The sequence below is a fragment of the Conger conger genome, chromosome 7 (genome assembly GCF_963514075.1).
Source record: "Conger conger chromosome 7, fConCon1.1, whole genome shotgun sequence".
NCBI classification, from domain to species: Eukaryota; Metazoa; Chordata; class Actinopteri; order Anguilliformes; family Congridae; genus Conger; species Conger conger.
In genome coordinates, this window is record NC_083766.1 from 21730909 (window position 1) to 21755565 (window position 24657).

The following is a 24657-nucleotide window of genomic DNA, read 5'->3' on the forward strand; positions in this document are numbered from 1 at the left end:
GTAGTACTCATTTGAAAGTTAAAAACCTAAGACATACTATACATTAATTTTAATAATCTGGGAAAGTTTAATTTGAAATATAAATAAATGATAAAGGGGACATGATGTTGGCCCAGAAGACTGTCTCTCCCAGATGAAATGGCGAGCGCAGGAGTTGGGTTTTTTCCGCCTCGGTCGACATGTCTGTGTTACCGTGCTGAAGGTCTTTACACAGCACACACCCATAAAGTTTATGGTCTTCTGGGAATTAGGAACAAGAGCCTCCTGCTGCTTATACACAGTATTCCCGGTTATGGTGTCGGAACAAAACAGAAGAGGAGTCTTCCTCTTGCCTTTAAATGCCAATTCTTTAAATGATAGTCCTGAAACACATTTAAATGTAATCAGTGAAACGTAAAACATTTTTTTTGTTGGTTTGTGCTTTTGTTTACCTTCATTACTCGTCATACTTCAGACTCTTCAGACTCTATAAGAGTCATTATATAATGAAGCATTGCTAAAGTTTTAGATGCCAGCACTCCAGGAGTATGCCTAAGGTGACTGATTGTAAATTACTGTGGCATAATTATGTTGTTCTGTTGTTGCTGTTACATGTAGGTTGAACTAAGGTTGTATGAGGCACAACAGCGTACCATGTAGCTTCCACTGGTAGCCCCCAAGCTATGCAGGACAGCTGAATGAAATAAAAAAGTCATGATGTCTATGTCACAAGATCTCACAAGGTTCACAAGGGAAAGCGATAAAGAGAAGAAATGACCATAAAAAATAAATAACCATCCAGGGAAGGGCTTTCCAGGTATGCTCTGTGTCAGTGGGCATTTCCTGCTCAGTATTTTGGTTCACGTTAATTTAATGACGGTTCTCAGCGTTCATTCCTCATACACACCCAGCGCTTGGGTGTCTGTGCAAACACACCGACGTCCCTCCCGCTCTTACCCTCCCCCGGGCCTGTCCGTATCTCCCCGTCCCTGCCCCATAGCAACTGCACACATCTTCAGCGGGGAAAAAGAAGCTGGATGATTGTGTTTTATTGCATGCCATACCAAAGTGCAATTCTCCCTAGCATACAGAGGGGTGGGGGGGGCGGGGGGGAAGGGTAGTCTTCTATATTTTTCTGCAGTGAAGGCCAAATAATTTCTGGTATATCATGACTGAAGAAACAGGAAAGTGGAAAGTGATAGCGGCAAAACTGTGGCCTGACCACCCCATGGACCTCAAAACCAGAAACCAGTGGATCCCCTGTTCCCTAAATCAGTCCGACACAAGCAAAGGGGGAAAATTGAAATGGCTCAGGTGCAGAAAGTCAAAGTCCTCCACAGTATTTTGTTCCAGTTACCTTGATTTGATAATTATCACAATGTGTCAGCCAGGACATAGAACTGATTAATGAATTAACGGGTTGAACAAACACATGGCAGGACTTTTACTCTCTGACCCCCTCAAATTTTTAATACCTCTGGACACAAACATCAAGGTTTTGTGAGATACTGTTCCTTGATGCATTTTATCCTAAGATTCTTGAAGATTCTGTTGCCTCAGATTGTGCACTGGTTCATTCAAATATAGATGTCAGATCAGGTCCCAGTTAAGTGAAAATAATCACTCACTGGGATGACTAGGAACATCTCTTTTATGCTTCTGCAACATTTTTCATGTCTAACTGCGGCAAGAGAAAACCACAGCAGTCAGTCTGTCCTCCTAGCTATATGTGTATTTCAGGGTGAGTACTTGAATCCATTGATTAATGTTATTGTTTCTATCTTCCTGGGGCCTTTTCCACAAATTTGTATTTGGGAGGGTCATGGTTTTACTCAGTGCTAAATCAGATAATCCTGCTTTGTGGAACAGGCCCCAGATATCCATTCAACCTTACTATTCAGCAACCTGTGGAAATCCCAACATTTTATGGTAGTACATGAGCTCCTGTGTGATATGCAAGATGACACACGCCAGGAACCCTGAGTACGCTTCAATACCTCCCAACTCCCCCAACACACAGCACCCCTAATACATTTCAACACTACAATACCCCCCAACACACCCAATACTTCCCAACAGCACCCAATACCCCTCAACACTCACTCTCCTCAACTCTTAACACATCCTCTGATACCTCTAAACACCCATACAACTTCCCAACACCCATAATAAATCTCAGCACAACTAATACACTCCAAAAATTCCTCAGCACTCACCAAGACCTCCTAACACCATCCTATACCCCCCACTTCTCCACCAGGTCCCTTTGTGCTTTCGCTCTTCTTCAGTAGGGGCAATCATTCTCCTGCAGTATCTGGCAGATTGCCCTGCTCATAAAGCGGGCTGCCTATCTGAGTGCAGGTGTGATGGGTATGATATGGGTGTGAATACACACCACGCCTGAGGCCCAAGCATGACCTCCTCCCTCCCGCACCTGGGGACAGCGGGGGGGGGGGGGTTAGCTAGCTCTGTTTGTTTGATCCTCACCTTGCCCTTTGGACACCACTCCCTGGGTTAGTTAACGAGACGGGCAAATAAACCTGTGCGTGCCACGGGGCCGATACGGGGCCGAATGCCTTCTTCTGCCCTGATAAGACACCTCCAGCAGAACCTTGTGTCATCCACTATTTAATAGCACACAGTACGTGTGCTATTTCGGTTTTTACTGTACAAATAGCCATGGTTCCCACGGTTGCTGCCGTCTCCTGTATCTACCTCCTCCTAGTTACTGTGCCTTCGGCTTTAATATCCATATAACCCATGGATATATTGTTTTCACATTTCTTCACACCAGGACCTTCGGTAAGAAGTTACTCCAGGTGGCGGGACTTTCCTGGCCCAACTTTTCGAATTGACTCGAGGCTGTGGTCAAGAACTTATGGTTGTTCTTGAACTTTGACTTCTGTATTCATTTGAATGGTTGGTGGCTTAATTTTGGTGAACACAGTACTTAGCAAACTGTTTTTGAAGGTGAAAACTTGTCAATGTCGAAACCAAAAGTGCACTCCATAAATAATGAACTCTTTCCATTATTCTTGTTGGCTCAAGGTACCACAGACAAAATAAATAAACGACTCACACAAAGCATTTGACTTTCTAAAACATCAAATATATTCATAAATTACTGGTGTTATCTTGTGAACATTTTTAGATTCCAGAACATTTCTAAAAAATTAGGAAAGTTGAGGCACTGCAAGTTAGTTATTTAGTTAGAAATGATGGTCATTCATATTACTCATAGTTTGTCATGGAATATTAAACACTATTTTCATGAAGCATTCATATTTAAGGAAGTTCTAAGCTACCATTGCAAGCTACCTTGACTACGACGATAACGTTCAGCTTTCGAATTTATGATATTCCTCAGTAAATATTGAAGAAATAAAAGCTTTGGCCCTGGGTTCCCTTGGGTTCCATATAGTTTATTGATCCAGAAGGCACTGATGTGTTTCAGAAACCAAAACCTCACCACATCAATATTGATATTTCTCTGAGAAATATACACTCACTGAGCACTTTATTAGGTATACTACCTGTACACCAAATTATTCATGCGATAATCTAATCAGGCAATCGTGTGGCAGCAGCGCAATGCATACAATCCTACAGATACGGGTCAGGAACTTCAGCTAATGTTCACATCAGCCATCAGAACCGGGAAAAAATGTGCTCTAATTGACTTGGACCATGGAATGATTGTTGGTGGCAGACAGGGTGGTTTGAGTATCTCAGAAACGGCTGATCTACTGGGAATTTCATACCCACTAGTCTATAGAGTTTGCAAAAAAAAAATCCAGTGAGCAGCAATTTTGCAGACAGAAACGCCTTGTTAATGAGAGAGGAGAATGGCCAGACTGGTCAAAGCTGACAGGAAGGTAATGCAAATAACCACACATTACAACAGTATGCAGAAGAGCATCCCTGAACACACAACACATCGTAACTCTTAGTGGATAAGCTACAGCAGTATAAAAAAGAAGTTGAATAAATACCTAAAGTATTTAAATATATATATATATATATATATACATAGTAGATGGAAGACAGCAACATTGTTTCAACTGACATTATTCCATGAGGTTTTTGTTTGTAGGCGTATCAGAGTATGTTTATTCATGTCCCTTCTTCTAAAACTTTATCCTGAATAAATGATTACATTATGAAGCAAAATGACAAATAAAGCTTTTAATACAAATCTTCGCACACATACACACATTCAAACTGAGTATCAAATCAGGAGCATTTACACAAGATTTCCAGCAAGGAGCCGCGTTCGACGAGCAGTGAAGTGGTAGTGGAAACAGCACGCAAGTTACGCCATTAAAGGTACAGGTTCATATTCATATATAATATTCATATATATATTTCTTCTCTTTTTTCTCTCTTAGTATTATTATTTTTTTAAACAAAAAGCGCAGCAAGCAATAAGGGTTCTTTTTTTTTCCTCCTTTTCATTAAGTTCAAACGTTCTTGGGGTGCCAAGTCAAGATTTGCCCAGTGTAATGGGAGGTGTCCATTAGGAGTAAAGGCTACAGTCCGGTGGTCGAGCCACAGTCATCAATGTGGGGCCTTCTTAGTATTCCTCTTTGATGGACATGGGCATGGATGGTGATACAAGCCCGTTGCTGCTGCTGGTCACCATGGCGACGTTGCTGGGCGTGTTGATGCTGGGTGGGGTGGGCGTTGTGGTGGAGGCCTGCTGTGGTTGCTGCATCTTCTTCTTGTTGACCTTCCTCTCCTTAGCACGTCTGTTCTGGAACCAGATTTTCACCTGCGCGCAAACATGACAGAAGTAGCCGTCAACACTTTTTTCCTCACACTTAAAGGTACAGTAGGTAATTCCTGACTTCTAACGGTCAAGAGAGGAATTGCAGCAACAAAATTATTGTTACGCCATTGGCTATGCCAATTAAGACTAATTAAGCTTGAATTATTGTACAGCTGTACAATGTTTTGGTACACAGTGCCGGCCCGTCAACTACATATTTTGAAACCCAAATTCCAAAAGGACTATGAACACAGGCAGAGGGTGAGTCAACATGTCAGTGAGTGTTTTTCAATGATAGGAAGGAATTTACAATAGTCGTGCAACAATGTTTTAACACAAAAATCTTACCTATTATACCTTTAAGCCTGGATTGGATTTAATCCCAGCCATCTTTACATTACAGTACAATATATAAAAGTTATTTAGCTGATGCTTTTATTTAAAATGACGATGGGGATAAGGACCCACAGCTGCTTGGATATTTCTATGGCTACACTGGGGTTTGAACCACCAACCTTCTGGGTCCCAAGTCAAGCAATTTAGCCACTAGGTGACAGACTGCTCTATCCTTAAATAATGAAATGGCAAACTGAAGCATGTACTAATGTACTATTAACTATTAAATGTGTGTAAAGTGGTGTCTGGTGAACAGGCAAATATTTAAAATGCCACTATTTGATGGGAAGCTATAGAAACAGGGCATGATTCATGTATCTACTGCCCATGGTGCACCCAATATGTGCCGAAGCAATAGATGCTTGAATTATTTTCCCAAATTAATTGGTGCTTTCCTCTGCTGGACATTTATATTATTGGTTAATTGGTATTATTTTATAGTTCAATCATTGGTCATTAAGTCTTTGTTGTGCATTAAGTCTTTGTCTAGGAGCTTTGTCTAGGAACATTACATACCTTCTTACCCAATAAAATTGAGGTAAATTAACAGATTAATCAACAATATTAAGCGTTATATCAATTTAATCAATGATATTAAGTTATATTTATTGACCTTGATTTTATTGGGTAGCTGTCATGTATCATGTTTCACAGTGTATGATAGAGCATTCCATTAGAAGTTCCTCAATAGAATCCTTTTTTGAGAGAGTAGCAGAACCACCGACCTGTCGCTCGGAGAGGCTGAGGGCAGTGGCGAGCTCAGCCTTCCTGCGGATGGTGATGTAGCGACTGTAGTGAAACTCCTTCTCCAGCTCCAGGCGCTGGTGGTCTGTGTACACCACTCTGTACTTGTCTTTCGTCCGCGTCTTCCCCCCTGCAAGCACACAGCACGTTTTACATCACATGGGAAAGGGTCGGCATTTATATAGCCTTCATCCAAAACTCTGTACAATCGATGCTTCTCATTCACACATTCACACACCAATGGTGATTAGCTGCTATGCAAGGCACCCACCAACTCATCAGGAGCAATTGGGGGGTTTGGTGTCTTGCTCACAGACACTTCGACACACCCAGGGTGGGATCGAACCGGCAACCCTCCGACTGCCAGACGACTTCTCTTACCTCCTGAACCAATGTCGCCCATTACATGACACACCCATCCATCACTACCAGGAAGCATAATAATGTCGAGAACAAGCCAATCAATGCTCGCATTTTCCTACCACTTAAGGGTACCTGCTTTTTTTTTTTTTTTACAGTTTGCCTGAAAGCTAAAAAGTATCTAGCAGTGTATCAAGCCTGGTCTTGAAAAGCCCCCAGTGTTTCTGCCTCCACTACATGTACTGTAATGAGTGAGTGAGTTAGTGAGCGAGCGTGCGAGTGAGCGAATGAGTGAGTGAGCAAGTGTGTGAATTAAAAGTGTGGCTAGACACAGTAAAATCTCCAGAGATAATTCAACCCTAACATACATATGAGTCTACTTTTGAGACTCCAAAACAATAGGAACCCTATGATTCCACAGAAGAACCCGTTCTAGATAAATGGCTCCGTCGGGCAAAATGGTCCTTGTATGGGAGTGAATTGTCACACTTGACAGAGGGTTCCATAAAGAACTAAAAAGAATTGCTGCATGGAGGCAAGCCAAAAACCTTTTCAGAACAATTCTTATTCCTTAGGATTTTATTAATATGAAATTTCATTCATTAATGCGACATTTTCTCTTATATAATTTTTTTCCCTGGCTCATTAGAGCAATGGGTTTTTTTTAATGGTTGTGATTGGCTTAAACAGAAAGAAGGGAGACACGTCGCTAATTAGGCAGATTTTTCTTGTTTTTAATGCACCTTGCATCCCCTAAGCCAAGGGAAATTGACATAGATTGCTGCAGCGACAGAATTTCTGGTCCATTTCTTAAATGAAAGCTTTCATGAAAGCACACATACACACAAAGACGAGTAATGCCCCTGGTCGATCTCAGCCTTTTAATTGGGCTGTATATCAAAGTCAGTTTATTCTGTCTTCTCTGAAGTAGGATCCTAAGTGCGGGGCTAGCAACCAAGTTAAAGATTAAAATGCACCACAGAAGAAGTGACGTTCGCGGGGGTGCGGGGTTGAGGGGGCGAACGGTAACGGGAGGAAATTCAGTCCATTAAGCTTGTGAAACCCACTGGTGCCTGTGCAGACCTGATTAATTCTGTTAATCATGGCATTCATAATTCATTCAGCAGCGGAGCTGTTTCGATGGCCACCCTTATCAAATCCCTGTGTTTATACAACGTCATGTCCAAACATTCAGCGACTGGGGCGCTTGAGTCTGGTGGTTATCGATCCTACACAACAGTCTTTGTGAAAAATGAAGATACTGTATTGATCAAGGCGAACCTACCATGCAGGCAGATAAGACTGAACGGTTGGCTTTGGATTACTGTCCACTTCTCTGTGTGTCTGTCTGTCAGAGATATACTGTACTGCAAAGTTAAGGTATAGTTTCACAGGGTATTTATGAAAATTTGAGAAGAGTTGTGCAATCATCGTGTAATCATTTTCAGGACATTTTGAGAGGACAGTTTCTACCTGAAGAAACGTCTTAAGCAGGCAAGTCGCACAGTAAAATATCCGGTGCTAATTTAACTCTAACAGAGTACATGAGTCCAATAGGGGACTTTTTTTTTTTTTTTTTACTGCGAAGTGATTGGTTTTGTACTCCATTCAGCCAGACCCACGTTTGTATAACTTGCTCCTCACCGGAGCATGAGCTACATCTCCGTGTTGTGTCTGTGATGTCATGGCTGCTCCAGATAAATTGTTTTTCAGTTGCTCCTAATGGAAAGTTCATGGGAAAGAATGGATCACACGAGATGTGATAAAGACGCAAGGCTCTTATAAGGAGTTAATCTGTAACACGGGCAGTAAAAGTCCCTGCTTGAACCAAGAAGATAACCGTGAGCACAGGGGTACGGTTTTAAGTAAGAAACTGGTACAATTGCAGAAAACATTTTCACCGTGTAGCGTAGGACATGATTAAGACATAGCCAAATACCCGCAGTGCATGGCAAAATGTGCCACATAGAATAAACTCTGATAGGGGAAGGTTAAGTCAAATAGAGCAGGCTACATATGATTCTTATTGGACTGATATGGACTCTGCAATGGTGATTTTTGTGTTTCACAGTTTCAAGTGCAATCCATCACATTCACTGTCACTATAGTCTACTCAGTACATATACTTATTGGGCTCTCTCTTAGAAATTGAACTTTGAAACAATCTAAATAATGTTTCTGTTGTTCCACTGGCCATAGATCCAGATGCAATGAATCATGATAGTTTTACTAAGTATATTAATTCCCACATTTAAGCATGAACTGATTTGTTATTATTATTATTATTATTATTAGTAGTATTATTAGTATTATTCGTATTATTCGTAGTATTATTAGTATTATTATTATTATTATTATTATTATTATTATTATTATTATTATTAGTAGTAGTAGTAGTAGTAGTAGTTATGTAATTGAACAGTGGAAGTGGACTGTGTAGAGTGATGTAAACTACATTTATTATAAAAACACGGATGAGATAGACGGTCTAAATAGCAACAAGAGATTATCAAAAGTTATACACCATGGTAATAGCGTGTCACCACTCTCCTGTGATCTGAATGGAAACGACCTAAATTATCAGATGATGATAAGAGGCTGAATGTTTCAAACGATTTGGTTATTCTTCAATTTCGTTACGGACGAATTAATCGGAATTCAGATTGCTCAGTTGTTTCAGTTGAGTTCAGTTGACAGACTTTTTTTTTTTTTTTTTTTTTTGTCTACAATATTTCTAAAATTAGGCTCCCCTACTTGCGTGTGCAGTTTGAACCACTAACTTATTTTATTTTTATGCTTTCCCCTTTCTATCCAACGACAGAAAAGAGCGAATGAAATCAGTTTATTTCCACGTGCGTGAATGAACTACATCAAAGTAATAGATACCCAGCGATCCCCGCCTCGAGACACGCAGCGAACAAAGGAGGACAACAAAGCGAACAATTAATCAGTGTCGACGGGCAAGACAACAAAACAAGAAAGCCACCCACGATTTGCATTACAAACTCTTCAAACCAGCCGATTTTTTGTTGTTGTGTTCTGTTTTAGTCCCAACAGAAGCACTTCCAGTTTTCTCAATGGAATGTTGTCCTGACGCCTGGTTTTAATTGTCTTTTCCAACAAGTTTTCTTGCTCTGTCTCAGAACCAGGGCGCGTCCTTTCCCCACTGTTACTTTACTGTCATTCGCATAGAATGCAATGGCTTGTTAAAATGACCTTATATCGATGACCATTTGAACAACACAGAAATAGCCTCAAGGAAATGCAAAAAATAATAAATTAGGAAAATAAACACTCAGCTTAATAAACATTTAAAATGAGATTTTTAGATGATTCGTATGATTGTTAGAATGCTGAAATGAGAATACAATTGAAAATACATTATTATTATTATTATTATTATTATTATTATTATTATTATCATCATTATTATTATTATTATCATTATTATTATTATTATCATTATCATCATTATTATTATTATTATTATTATTATTATTATAGAACGGAAAAAAGAGCGACAGCCTAAGTAGCGGGGACAGAATCAGTTCATATTATAGGGCTTATTGTTTTTATCAGTAGGAAGAAAATAAAATTATACGGTACTGTAAAGAGCCAGTAAATGGTAAAACAAGACAATAATCGCTGATAAATAATCATATAATTGGGTAGAAGTAGGTAAAAACAGTATTTAAGCAGTAAAATGATTGAACCTTTTCACCTTGTAAATCCATCACATATATTGTACCAATAAAACCGATGAGGCTGTGTAGTTAATTGCACGGCTTATTCAAGATGATTCGCCATCAGGCTCATACGAAATCACAAACGAGTTATGACAATTTTTCAATTTATCCTACAAGAGAATGCGCTTTGGAATACAACTAACTTGAACACAATATTAGATCTAACTGTAAATGGCTTTATTTTGTATCTATGTTTATATTTGTTACATAATTAAGCAACTGAAGCATATTTTGCTACGCGTCTTTTATTATATAGGCCTAGGCGCAGCTCAGTTCCGTTTTTTTCAAGTAGGCCTCACAAAGATAAATAAATAATACATTTTAAAAATGAATATAATGAAAAAAAAAGATATATATATTTCAAACTAATGTCGTGGTTTATTTTCACGGTAAAAAGACTTTGCTGCCTCGTTGGATGCAAACCTATGTCATATTACCAGTAGGCCTATTTACCAGCAATATTAATAACTGCTATTCAATGTCAAGTAGCCAACAATTCGCTTCCTAACTCAAATTCCAAATTGCGGAGCAATAAACAAAAGCAATAAACATTATGAAACACAGCAAACGATACTGCTAGCCTAAACAGCTCGTGGCCATGAATCCTTCTGCGCAACGACAGGACAGGTGCAGACAAATATCTACCGGTGGACAGGTGAGGTGCGCGTTGCTGTCAGGTGGCATCTTTCTTTCAGCAGAAGCACATTTTTATTTGGAATTGCCACAAACAAACAATAATGCTCACAGTTAACAATGTCTATATGGTTTATCATATGGATATTAAGGACAACTTCATAATCCATGTTATAACCACTGCAAACCGGTGCGCAGATGCAATATTTAGTTCTATGCCGATTAATCGTTTGGGCAATATAATAGCCTCCCGTGGAAATACACCAAGCCAATACAACAATTAAAGACCGAAATGATTATTTGGAGATTGTGTTTCTCGCTCAGAGCACCGCGCCCACCATAGATATTAACCTACCTGAATTTGTTGGAGGGACCCGCCTCATCCAGTCGTACGGGTTCCGTCGTTGGGAATTTGGGGAGAGCTGACCGACGGATGAATTCATTGACGGTGGAAGAAGTCCAGGGGGTTGGACAGGAGAAAAATCCGGGGGACTGAAACTAAGCTGCCCCGGGTTCGAGGTTGTGGGCCCCGTCCCTGGCCCATAGGGTGCCCAATCCTCCCGTGTTGGTGCGTAGGCTGGGTTCCAACCCCCCGTTTGACCGTGGTGGGGATCATTGGCGTTAATCCCCGGAACGTGATGATATCCGGTGAAATCCGTGTACTGTGGTGGCGGTGGTACAAAGTTTTGGGGGTTCAGGTTGAGGCTCGGGTGTCTCACGGAATTAGGGTACATGCTGGTGTCCTTGTCCAAAAGGTAACTCACGTACATCTTTCAAAAGAAGTTCTCCTGCGCATAATGCGCGTCCAGACTGAAACACCGGTCTCCTTCGGTCACGAGTTTTAATTTAACCCAGCCACCTCTTCCTGGGTGCCCCTACCTGGACGCAGTAACTTCTTGTTTGTCAGACTCGCTGCCAGTTAAGAGGTAGCACCATGACGTCAACTTTTATAGCCCCCCCATCTCCCTCCCCTGTGCTGTCCGTCAGAGATCATTTACATAGAAAGACAGGCTTGCATTTCAAAGGCTGTCGAGCACCAGCATCAAAGCCACCGCGGTGTGCATGAGACAATTTTACAAATCATGCGGGAGATACCCACAGCGGTACTGACTCTGGCAGTGGCTAACTTGTTCTGGCGCTGCCTGCATAGTTCTAATCATAGCCGGGGGCAGGTGAACGGGGCATTTTGGCGACGTTAGGCTACGCACCTTTCTATGGGCCTAGGTGTGCGGTGTGGTCGAAAAACATCAGGGGACAGTTTAAAAAATCGCAATTAGCCTAAGTACATGAGGATTTTTGTACAAGACACATTTATTAGCTTTCCACGGGGAGTATTTCCACCTGTTGGCTTTTTCAGGTTAATGACAGCTGCCGGTTGAGATATAAGAGGAAGTCTTAGTCAAATGTATTTATTTATTTATTTATTTATTTATTTATTTATTTATTTATTTATTTATTTATTTATTTATTTATTTATTTATTTATGTATGTATTTATGCATTCGTTCATTCATTCACTTACTTGGAATGGAAATGAAAACACTGTGATCCCATAGGCAATTAATTTCGCCCCCATTAAACTGATCGTATTTTGAATCAAGAGGCAAATAGTTCAATATTGATCTGTGATAAATGTCATCATTTACAATCGTAAATTTCGTGTATTTCGACCTGAAATGCAACAAACAAATAGATAAACAAAATAAGGGCTAGCTGCTTAAGCCAAACGACTCCATAAGAATTTTCCCCAAAAAAGTTAAGTCTATTGTTTGGATACATCAGACGACTAAAGGTAAAACACACAGCGACTCCGGGTCTGTATTGAAGAGACCCTGCATAAGGGAATTTCAAACAGATCTCTTGGGCGATAGTCAGCCGTGGCCTCGTGCCCACCTCTTAGAAACACGTTTGGCTGTTGTGTAAATCACCTGGGTGGATTTAAACCGGAGTAACAAAGACAGGAGCGGCTTCCAGAAATCATTTCATTTTAATACGCTTCCCTGGCCTCTGCGTGCCCTCATTTTATTCATGCCAGGGTCTACTGTTCCTTTCTCAATTTTATCTTTCCGTTCGTCACCTACTTGATAGCAACCTCTTGATAGAAACAAAGGTTTTTAAGGGGCCAGTCAACGGCGTCTCCAGCGGAAAACTAAGAAAACGTGTCTATCCTGGCATCATGGCAAGGTTTTAGACTTACATTTTTCAAATCTTTGATTTTAAAAATGTATAGGAGACACATGTTTAATGAAGTTACTTTTTAGGAATATTTATACATGTAAAAACAATTATATTATATCAATTATAATTCTATGTACATGCCTTGTTTCCATTAATAGTAATTAGAAGCACGGATAAGTATAATACTAGTAGGCCTAATTATAATAATAATAATAATAATAATAATAATAATAATAATAATAATAAAATCATTATTATAATAATACAAATTCATATTGTCTCCTTTTCTGCAATAAACATGACTCGAACTAAATATTATTTGGACAAAAACATGTCTTTGTTTCCTTACAATAAACTTATTGCCAAATTGTTCTCAAGATATTATTAAAATTCCATAAATGTTAGCGATAATTGCAAAAATAAAATGACAACATGAATTTTTGAATTAAAAGTAGAATGATTATTATGAATTGTAATAATACATGAATAATATATCATAGAAAATGTTTTATTATATATGCGTCTTCCATGAAAAATAGAAAATAATAAAAAGATTATGAAGAAGATAACGATGACATGCAGCAGAATGTAAATGTGATTACGCTTCTATTGAAGGTGCCCTACCCATGGGTTACTTTATGGAGAATGTACCCACAGATGTTCATATACAAATGTTGGCATCAATCTAACTGCACTGTGCTGTCCTTAGTTTGTCCTTTAACTGACATAGTAATCCATCATCAGTTGTTCAATTTTATTGACAGTATCATACTTCTGAAATAAACTTTATTGAACCACGTTTCAGCTGACGAACCAAATCAAGCCAACTGGTACCTGATATTTGGCATCATGGACATTATAAGTGAATGAGGAAGGGGAAAAATATTTAGGCCCATATTATGGTCCTAAAAGTCATAACATATTAAGGTCAACATGGAAACGTGTTGCTTCTTTAGCACTGCATAGTTTTTGTATTGGTGTTTTTGGGGGATTTTTTCATCCACTACAATAGTAATACTAAATTAAAATAATACTGAAAAACATTATAGAAAGATAGAAAGAGATGTAGGGGAAACGACAGAGACACTTTAACTCACAATATACACTCACCAAGCACTTTATTAGGTATTTATTAGACTTATTTTTTAGACTTCTACTGCTGTAGCCTATCCACTTACAGTTATAATACGTTGTGTGTTCAGAGATGCTCTTCTGCATACTGTTGTAATGTGTGGTTATTTGCATTACCTTCCTGTCAGCTGTGACCAGTCTGGCTATTCTCCTCTCTCATTAACAAGGCGTTTCTGTCTGCAAAATTGCAGCTCACTGGATTTTTTATTTTTATTCACCATTCTTTGCAAACTCTATAGACTAGTGGGTATGAAATTCCCAGTAGATCAGCCATTTCTGAGATACTCAAACCACCCTGTCTGCCACCAACAATCATTCCATGGTCAAAATCACTTAGATCACATTTTATCCCCGTTCTGATGGCTGATGTGAACAATTACTGAGGCTCCTGACCTGTATCTACATGATTGTGTGCATTGTACTGCTACCACACAATTGGCTGATTAGATAATTGCATGAATAAGTGGGTGTGATAAAGTAAAAATGTTCTTAATAAAATGCTCAGTGAGTGCATGCTCAGGGCAGATAAGCCCTAAGTGTAAAATTTCCAGTGGTAATTCAACTCTAACAGAGGACATACGAGACCAATTGGAACCTATAGTTGACGTAACACTGATCATTTTACTGTGCATGTCCTTATGAGAATAACACATTACTGAAATGGTCCATTTGTATATTAATACAGATGCCCAACACTTTACACAGTGTAAATGACAATGATAAAAAGGAAAATACATTGCGTCGATTTGTTACTGAAAAGTCTGAGATATAGTGGTTTGATTCTTTGTACCATTTAATTTCCTACAATTCCCGTAATTCTATTCTGAATTCTGAATGAAGAATAAAAAGAAGAGGAGAGATGTGAATGTCCATGTTGCAGGGACACTACTGTAAAGGGTGGAGCGGTGGGAGGACGGTCCAGCCAGGGAGACCCCTGGAGCCCTGGAGCCCTGGAGCCCTGGATCTCTTTCCTGCTCACAGGCCCGCCAGCATTAGCATTAGCATCAGTCAGGTGTGCAGGACCCCCTCAGCAGGGGGAGGGGCACCACGAGGGGCTTCCTCAGAGACGAGGGCGGTGTTTTCCTGGGTTCCTGCTGCCTGCCGTCTGGCCTGGCTCTCTCTACACACCCTGCCCCCTTCCCCATCTCACCCCCCCCCCCTCCCTCCGCCCCTGTCATGAACCCACTCACACACATTGGCATCCACATACACATACACTCTCAGAAATAAAGTGACAGTGGACGTGTACATCTTTGTTCTTCCAGGATCACATTTCCCAAATGTACCCAAAAAGGGACAAATTAATTATATACTGCTTGCTAAGGGGTACAATTTTATGTTCCTATGGGGTACCACCCCAGCGAGAAGCATGCATACCCTTTAAAGCACTTTTTCTACCTTTATTTCTGAGATTGCATCAACATGCACCATCCACCGTAGTCCTCAGTCCTTTTTTAATCTACATAAATCTTAAAGGCCCACGCGCTAATTCTTCAGGAAAAAGAAAAAACATTTTTTTGAGCTTTTCATATCATTCTGGAGCTTTCCATTACTGTTTCATACTGTTTCAACTAAAACAATTGCAATTTTGATACGTCACACAGCGTTTGTTTTTGCATAATTGTCGGATGACGTTGCTAAATGTTAACACAGAGAGCTGACCACAGGAGGCAGAGGGGGACGTGTTAGGGACTACATCAGCACTCGTTATGAATGTTTTGTGGACATTTTAGATACTAAAACCAATAAGAGAACGCTGGTCTCTGTGGGCCTTGAAGTAGTTCTGGTTAGTTGAGCCAGGGCTTGGGTTGAGTGCAGGTCCATAGACAGTAACAGGGCCTAAGGCCCAGAGACAGAGGATGTGTGCACACTGAGAGGGTTGAAAGAGACTTCAGGTCAGGTGTGAAGCCACACTTAGCACCCACACGTCATTTCCTGGGGGAAGGTGGTTGTCATGGGGATGGAGGCGGAGCTCCACCAGTAGAACAGTGGCAGAAAGAGACCATGTGACCTCTGTGGAGCGACCTTTTCTGTTTTTCTACTGTGCAATTCAAGACATAAAACGTCTTCTATGTGACTGTGTCGAAATGACAAGAGTTTCTACTCCTCAAAGTAGAAAAAATAGAAAATGGAAAATAGAGTGAGGATGAAGTGATGGCAAAGGCATAAAGAGAGAGAGGGAAATAAAGGAGGGAGGCAGGATATAGAGAGAGTGGTAGCAAGGAAGGAAAAGCACAGTCAGGCGGGGAGGATCACAACAGACAGTCTAATGACAGCTGATTGGCTCCCTGAGAGGATGGCCATCTGTTGATTTATTAAAAAAGAAAAAATTTTCCCTAAAAGGCCCTGCCTAACGATGGGCAGGGAGGCGTTCGCCAGTCGCTGGGTAACACAAGATTTACTCCGGGGGAGAAAAGTATCCTTGCCGACTCTTTAATGCCTTGCGCAAATATGTCACGGCTGTTTCCTCGAAATCATTTCACTGCTGACACGCCTCTCCTGTTGTGTTTCTGTCCAGCTAAAAGAACATAATGTGATACACAGGTGCAGAGCTCACTCCAAGGCCATGAGTTTACCTGACATACTTCACATTAAAGCATCAGTAGGTCAGAGAAATGAGCCGGTGTGAGATCATTAAAAGTGCTATTCTTATTGACGTTGATGCACAAAGTCTTGCATTAGTAGAAAAGATGACCATACCAAACAGTTACACTGTATCCATAATTATTGGCACCCTTCATAGAAATTGTCCGGTGCATTTGATTAACAACGCAGACAGTAATCTATATGTTATATTCAAACATACAGGAGAGCTATACACTTTATTTCTATTTTCTTTATTCTTTCTTTCTTTATTTCATTTACACTCAGTGTTTTTTTATTAAGAGATATATTTCTTCTGAAAACCAAATAATAATGAAAAAACAAAATAATAAAAAAATTATTGGCACCCCCAACAAATATTGGAAACAAAATCAAACAAAGCTAAACGCAATGTTACTTAATTTAGTTAATCTCAGTCTAAAGAAACTACATTGTGTAATTCCATCACATCCTGCTTCACTAGAGTATAAAAATAAGGCAACAAGCATAAAAAATCCCTTTGTCATCCCTCAGCATGAAGAGAAACAGTTGGTAATTGACCATCACAAGTCCAGTAATGGGTACAAAAAATATATAATGATACCACTTAGCATTGTAAGGTCAATAATACAAAATCTAAAACATATGGAATGGCTGCAAATTTGCCAAGAAGTGCATGCAATGTAATGTTGTCCCCAAGGATGGTGAGGAAGATGGTGAAGGAGGCAATAAAGGATCACAGTCTAAGAATTTCAGAAATTGTTTGCATCTTGTGGTCACCAAGTTTCAAAAAGAACCATAAAATGCCACCTCCACACCAACATACTCATTATGAAGGTAGCAGGAAGACAGCCCTTACAGAGCACAATAAACAAAACCAAGTTTCTGGAGCTTGCTAAACGACATTGGAATTATGACTAGAAGAGAGTGCTATGGTGAGATTTTGGCCTTACAGGCCGTCAACCTGACTGATGGAAAAACAGGAAGGCATACAAGGAGAAGCAACTCATGCCAACTGTCATATATAAATGGTTAAGTGGAAACAACATCCACGATGACCTGTGGTCTGAATTGATTAGGGCTTATGAACAATCTCCATTCAAGATCGAGTTTAGTCTTGGATTAGACTTCATCTTTGTCTGTAAAACAGGCTATAGGTGTGAAAAGATCAATGGATTGATGAATTGTTGGGAAGCAATTATGCACTGGTGAGCTCAGAAATAGCAAACAACCTCGTAGACCATGACTAACCACTGTAGTGAATGAGTGTATAATACCTTCAATTGTGGAAGAAAAACAGAACACATTTCAATTGTTGAACAGCTCAAGAACACTCTCCAGGATGTTCAAAGACTACCAAAAAGAAAACATGAAACATGACTACATCATAACCGCAAGATGAAAACCACTGCCTCAAGAACAGAACGGCCTGTTCAGAGTTTGCTAAAAAGCAAACTGTATAAAAACAGTAAGTGTGTATGTGTCTGTGTGTGATTGTGTGTGCGTGTAGGCGTCCATGTATGTATGTGTGCATGTCCGTGTGTGTGCATGCATGTGCATATGCATGCTTGTGTGTGTGACTATGCATGTAAGTGTGCATGTGTGTGAGTGTGTGTATCAGTGTGTGCATGGATGCATGTGCATTTGCTTGTCCGTGCTTGTGTGTGTGTACACAAGTATTTCTTTTTTACGCTTGTGTGACTGAGGTGGTTGAAGCCAGAAACAGTCCAGTGAAGTTTTAGCAATGGACTCATAAGGAGCGAAAAAGGACTAATTGCTCCCTCTAGTGCAAGACTATCATACTGCAGCACTTCAATATGATTTCCAGCAGATGGGGATAGCAAAGGATTTGATGTGGGCTTGTAATTGAAAAGGGCTGCTATGTTTGTTTCTGAAAATTGATTTATTTGCTTGCTTTCTTTGTGTGTGCTTTGGTCATTTTCCTTCCCCTTAGAAGATGTATTTGATCTGGAGTAGCACAGCTTGGTTGAAGAAATAAAACTGCAAATATTGGAACTGCAAATATTTTCCTTTTAAAATGATTCAATAACAGCTAGCTAGCAAGTTTCCAGAGCTTTGCCTAAACCTGGTGTAAAGTAAGTCCAAAACCAATGGACTTGCAGCTTCTGTGTGCGACTTGGGTAGAAAACAGGAAATAGTTGCTGAAGGAGAATAATTACCAGTAATATGCATGAAAAATATGATGAAGACTGTTCTTCCAAATACTGTGGGTTGTGTTCTCGTCAGCCCGACTATACAGGCCCAGTAAATGAAGTTAATACAATCGAGCATTATATAATTATTTGGATATGGTCTCTTAGTAACCTCGGGAACTCTAGCCCAATGTATATTTTTATAGGCCAGGTGAATGTGGCAAGAAAGTAGGCTAATTAAAATCACTGTATCAAACTTGATCACCATGCATAAAAAAACAGAAGAAAGCTTCGGGTCCTCAGTCATTTCCCGGAATATTACAATGATATAGCGGTATTGCAATGCGTGTTTCGTGAATTACTTATACAGTATAACAAGTGCTGACAGCTCTCTGGCACGCCGTTTTGAAAACATTAGCTCACTTCAAAAACTGCATTTTAGCGGAAAGTACGTATCACCAAGGAAACCGGACCGTGTTCTGAAAGTGAGGTGGTGTTTGCAGGTGTACGGTCCAGCACGAACATGCCAGGGGGAATGCATCAAGTTTTAAAAGACTTCTCTATGTTTGCACACCCGCGTCTGGGACTCCTAAATCTCCCACTTCCTGAGGAAGGCACAGTCCAAAACCAGTAACGCTTGCTGACACAAGGCATGTGGGACCGGTCTACGGGGCTTCAGAGAATGTCAGAAAATATATAATTTAAACTCCGACAAACAGTTTTTTTCACTCGATTTTTTTGTAAACAGAGTTCCTTTTAATAACCGAATTGGATCTGCCTCCACAGTAGTCAAATTCTTTTTTTTTTTCAACGCTTTGAGAAAGTCATAGGCTATTTATAAACATATTCTGCTTATGTCACGTTTAATGTCCGGTGGATCTATATTGCAGATATCCATTCGCCAATGTTGTTGCCTTTCTCCTGATGTCTTTCCCACAACACGCAGAAATCTCGAGCATTTCCGCTGGAGCAGGACCGCTCGTTCGATACCTACTGCTTTCTCCGCGTCTTCTAACAGTGTGATTTAATGACCCAGTCATTCGTGTGAACTCATGGCCCTGAAAAGCTGAGAAGATATATTTGCGAATGATACTTATGTTTTAAGACCTACTGTTCAGACAAAGCGAGCGGTCTCCCGAACTAAAAGGCCACGGGCGTAATTTGTGAGTAGAAATTACCAGAAAAAGCCCAAGGGGGAGAGAACTATTACATAGTCTTATGCTGATTTATCTATACCAAGGGTATTTTTGGTTATATGCTGTCATATAAATCATACATCATTTGTTTTAGGTATATATGAATGTAATTTAATAGAAATTCTGATGACAAAGTATGGTAGAATATAAACACTAACCTAAAATAAAACTGTGTCTGTGCTAAGCATAACAATATAATCTCTGTAGCAACAGACAGTCAACAAAGCCTTATCTTAATTATTTTCCCTGTAGCTCACCACCCCTTCCTCTGACTTCCAGCTATGATTTGTCAGGCAAAAACTGGGTTAAAGATGGAGACACAATTGGCCAGTAATTAAGCATAGTCCTAGACTTAGTCCAAATCAGTCCAAGACAAAGCTTAATCTGTATCCGTGGAACTGTCTCAATATGTTTTATGATGTAGAGACACATTAATGTAGATTCATATTCTAAGATTAATCTGGAATTAAATATTTGTGACTATTTTATTATTATTATTTTTTTAATTTTAATGCAAAAATAAGGAGACATAACACATTTTTATCTGCCATACAGACTTCCTTCACTTCCTGTTCCTATCCCCCTGCCACACATGCAACCCTTTAATGTTGCCTGTCCCAGGGCACATTTAAGGCACCTCTTTCCGGCGTGCTCCGCAGGGAGGATGAAGACAGCATGTTGTATCTATCTGCCCCCATCTACACTCTGTCAGCATGACTCACTGGACCTGATCTCAGATCCCAAGCTTCTGCACCAAGTCCCAAGAGCCTGGCTGGAGCCTGCCCGGACCTCTGAGTTCTGGTTCACGTGACCCTCTCATAGACCACAAATCTGCAAGAGACATGCAGGCACATATATGTGCAGGTACATGCAAACATGCATGCAGGCAAGCAGGCATGAAAAGATTCACATTTACTTTTAGGCACACACGCATACTGCATTGGTGTATATTATTTGTTACTAGATTCAACAATGTGGTGTAGTTAAAACTAAGCCTTTGCAATGTCCCAGAATGCAACAGTTCTGCTCAATGTTCTCTCCAAAGTTCCTATTAAAACAAATACATAACCAAACAAACACGTAAATATATGAACACACAAATTACTAAGATTGGTGCATTGTGGATGGTCGGCAAGGTGTATATCAGTTTAATTTGACCAAAAAGGTTTCAATATTTATTTATTAAAATAAATAACATTTAGAGCTTTTTATTAGAAAAACACATCTGTGTTTCCTCGATTTGGGTACAGTTTGCAGGTCCTAATTACTCTCCGCCGAGCAATCTACTGTAATGAACACCTGAAAAGAATGCCTATTTATTTCCACCAGGGCTTTAGCTACACTCTTTAAAAGTTACCAGAGCCAACACCCCTGCAAAACCATCACTAATAACAGAGAAAGCCCTTGCTCAGCTGCTGGCAGACCTAATGAATTTTTGGAGCCCTCTGCTCACATCCTGAGAGAGAGAGAGAGAGAGAGAGAAATAAGGAGGAGAGACAGGGCGAAAGGCAGGCAGGGGCTTTCCAGCACAGAGAGGAGGAGAGCCGCAGGAGTGCTGGAGGAGGGCTCCCTTTCCAGCTTGCATGGATCCCAGCTCTGCTCCAGCAGTCGTTTCAGTCTTTTTCTGACGCCCTCTTAGTGGAATGGAATGATTTGTAGGCCTACTTTTCTATTTAAGAAAAGAAAAAGAGTGTGTGGCAGGATTTTAAGAGCACATTCCAGGGAAAAATAATATATTTTCTTTGTCTTCTCCCTTTCTGCTGGAGCTGGGCACTGTGGAGCGCGCCTAAACGCTTTTGCAGGAATCCCCTAACGCCGCCCCCCCCCCCCCCCTAGCCACCCCAAACTTTTTCCATTTTCTTGTTTTCCTAACTTTGGAAAGCATGGACAAAGCGTAGCGCGCTGTCGTTCCTTGTGGGTGTCTGTTTTTTTTTTTCTACAAAAAGCTTTAGTTGATGTGCCAGACTGCTGCACTCCACAACCTTTCTCCAATAAAAGGGGGAGGTTATAAAAAAAGGCAAATCACAAATAGGAATTGTGGGTGTTTTTTTTCCCTCTTCTACTTTTTTTTTCAGAGTTGGAGTTGGTGAGTAACCACTGTTACACAGTTTTGTTTTGGTTTTTTTGGGAGACCTGGGAGCTTTGTCCCGGAGATGCACATCAGCTTTCATTAATCTAAACAAACACATCAGGGGGTGGCTCTCCCGTGGACTTCTGGGACAGGAAGGGACTCAGTCCTCCCCGCTGTTGGTCTGAGGGTCTTCTCTCAGAAAACACTCATACACCCTGACCATCACACTGCCTGTGTGCGCGTCTGGATCATATCAAACACCTTCCACAGCGGCATTCTGACCATGAAATAGGGGAAAACAGACACGGTACAGAACACAAAACCTAGTGAGCAAGGAGTCAGTGCTTTCAAGGTAAGAGAAACATTTTCTTATGATTGTTTTCTTTCTGCTTTCGCTGTGAAATGGTTACCCCCCACCACTGTTTGCTGCCTAGTTACTTCCTCATAGTTATTGTGGCTTCTTTGATAGCGCATATACTGCACCAATGTGTTTTCACTTCAGCTGCCTCCCACCTGAGGCGTTCCCAACAGCAACCACGTCTCCCAGCATGTGGAACCAGAAGACGTGCATTTTCCTTTAAAAATGTACTAATAATAACTGTATTTGTCTGATTAGTGTGCAGAGAACATCTACGAGAACGAGAGAGAGAGAGAGAGAGAGAGAGAGAGAGAGAGAGAGAGCAACCTAAGCCAACATGAGTATTGCTGTTCGTGGGAGGACTGTGAATGAAATATTGTAGAGTGCATTCCTATGACTTGCTTATCTGCAGCCAATTAGCAAAGGAGAAATTGAGGTTTTCTGAACTCTGTAAAGGATGGCTTTAGCATGTTGTATCAGCCTGAATGAAGTGAGCTAAAGATGTTTCTCTCCATTGCAAAAAAGTACAGTTAGTTCACTCACTCATTGACAGCGCATGGGGTTCCTGCTCCATGTTGGGGTTTAGGAAGCCTCACTCCTGCATCGCTACAAACAACTGATTAGTACACCTGGGTCAGGAGATTGAAGGGCCAGTGATGTGATCGGCTAGCCTGGTCTGGTTCTTGTTCATTGAGGTTTACGAAGCCCCTTGGCAATTCTGATGGTCATACAGAATGTGACCATCACAGCTATCAGGTTATAAATTAAATTTATATACTGAGTGTATGCTGTCCATCCTGGTCAAAGAAGGGCTAAATGAAACCATACAGTTTGCATGGGAATTTCGACCCGTGTTTTGCTTTCCTTTTGGGAATGTGGAATCAGCCATCTTCAACAACCTTTACAAACCATCCTTACCTGCTGAAACCATTTTGCGTTTTCTGTATAGGCAGACAAACTGAGAGAGTAACATTCTGTGACAAGTGTATTCCAGTTTCTGTATATTTCAATTTCCACAATGGGCTGAACATGTAATGCTGAGTTAAGAAAATGTCCATACATATTCTGCTTGTTTTGTGAGTTTCCCAGGTCTTTCACTAGTAACTCGCTCTCTACTGTTAAGCTGTGTTCGCTCGAGTGGAATTAAGTACATAAACAAGGTTTCAAAGATAATTGCGGGCCGCATTCTGACAGCCAATTATAAAAGATCAAGAAAAATGAAGCCCATGACCCAGACCCCAGATGCAATCCTGCATCAGATTAGTAAGTGTCCCCAGAACAGTGGGATTACTGAGGTTGGGTGTGTGTAGGGGATTTCTTTTAAAGTACCCCTTTAGTGAATTAAATCAAAAGCAAAGAAAACTATACTGCCAAAAGGGAAATGGTATTGTTTCACGACTATGTGTTGGTCTGAAACACCAAGTAAATCTTCTTTGTGGTCTCTCCTGGAAAAAATCTGAAATTGCTGATGCTGCCAAATGATCGCGCGCTCAATCCTCAGTTTTAATTAATAGCATGTGTGTGTCATGGCATCGTAACAAAACTCAAGCAGAAACCTGCTGATTCATAAGCATTTCCAGTGATGAGGTGCACCTTACTCACCCCCATCAAACCATTGATGAGCTTGTAAAGTCAGATGATGAATCCACATTAGCTATGGCTATTTTAAGATTCACTATAAACCAAGAACTGTGAGAGAAGAACCTGGAGAACTCTGGAGAACAAATTAGGATATTGGATCATGTGATTTATCATGTAAGTTATTTTGTGCCCTTATATCAGGGCTCATCAAACCATGGTCCTTGAAGGCCGAGGAGTACTGCTGGGAGTCAGGTGTGAAGACAGTCGGCCAATCAGTAGCACAAATTGTTTGTTAATTACCCTGGAAAAAAGAAAATGAGGGCTGGATTCGTATTCGATAGCCAGATTGAATGATTCCTGATCGTCTAAATATGATTCAGAAGTTCAGGCATTCTTGTATTGTACTTGCGTCTTGCACTGTGAATCGATTTTCTGCGACATATTTGTGTGGGATAATATCTTTTTTGCGTGTGTGATTCTTTTCCTGGGTGGAAGAGACATACCCGCACAGTGCCTTGTGTGGCATTTACTCTGAAATATTGACTTTGCAGCATAGCCAATGGGAAATGGGGCTAGCACACGTCAGCATGCAGCTTAACCCAAGTAACTGCTACAGGTATCCAGCGGACAGTACATCAAATGTATGTTATTGTAGCTAAGTTGGCTGAGGCTGACTGCCAAGCAAAAGGAAAGTGATTTTGGGTTTACTCCTAAGGCTGTGTGAGCCTTGAATGTGCCTCAGTATTCACCCCAGCCAGGCTCTGAGTCCTTTAATGGCGTC

General features: G+C 40.5%; 2 protein-coding genes across 3 annotated transcripts in view; one reads left to right on the forward strand and one right to left on the reverse strand.

The window, feature by feature from the left end:
* Positions 1-4552: 4552 nt before the first annotated feature.
* cdx1b (caudal type homeobox 1 b) lies at positions 4553-11396 on the reverse strand. The gene is made up of 3 exons (XM_061250451.1): positions 10982-11396; positions 5869-6017; positions 4553-4750 (listed from the first exon to the last, which is right to left on the reverse strand). Exons 1-3 carry the CDS (start codon positions 11394-11396, stop codon positions 4553-4555), a joined length of 762 nt encoding a protein of 253 aa, XP_061106435.1.
* Positions 11397-21744: 10348 nt separating this feature from the next.
* Positions 21745-24657, forward strand: part of LOC133132943 (platelet-derived growth factor receptor beta-like) — a 42138-nt gene continuing 39225 nt past the window's right edge. Inside the window, exon 1 of one of the 2 annotated variants that reach the window (XM_061248782.1) lies at positions 21745-22289. The gene's annotated coding sequence lies outside the window, so the exon portion shown is untranslated. The remainder of the gene's footprint in view (positions 22290-24657) is intronic. The other variant, XM_061248787.1, reaches the window with a different exon arrangement.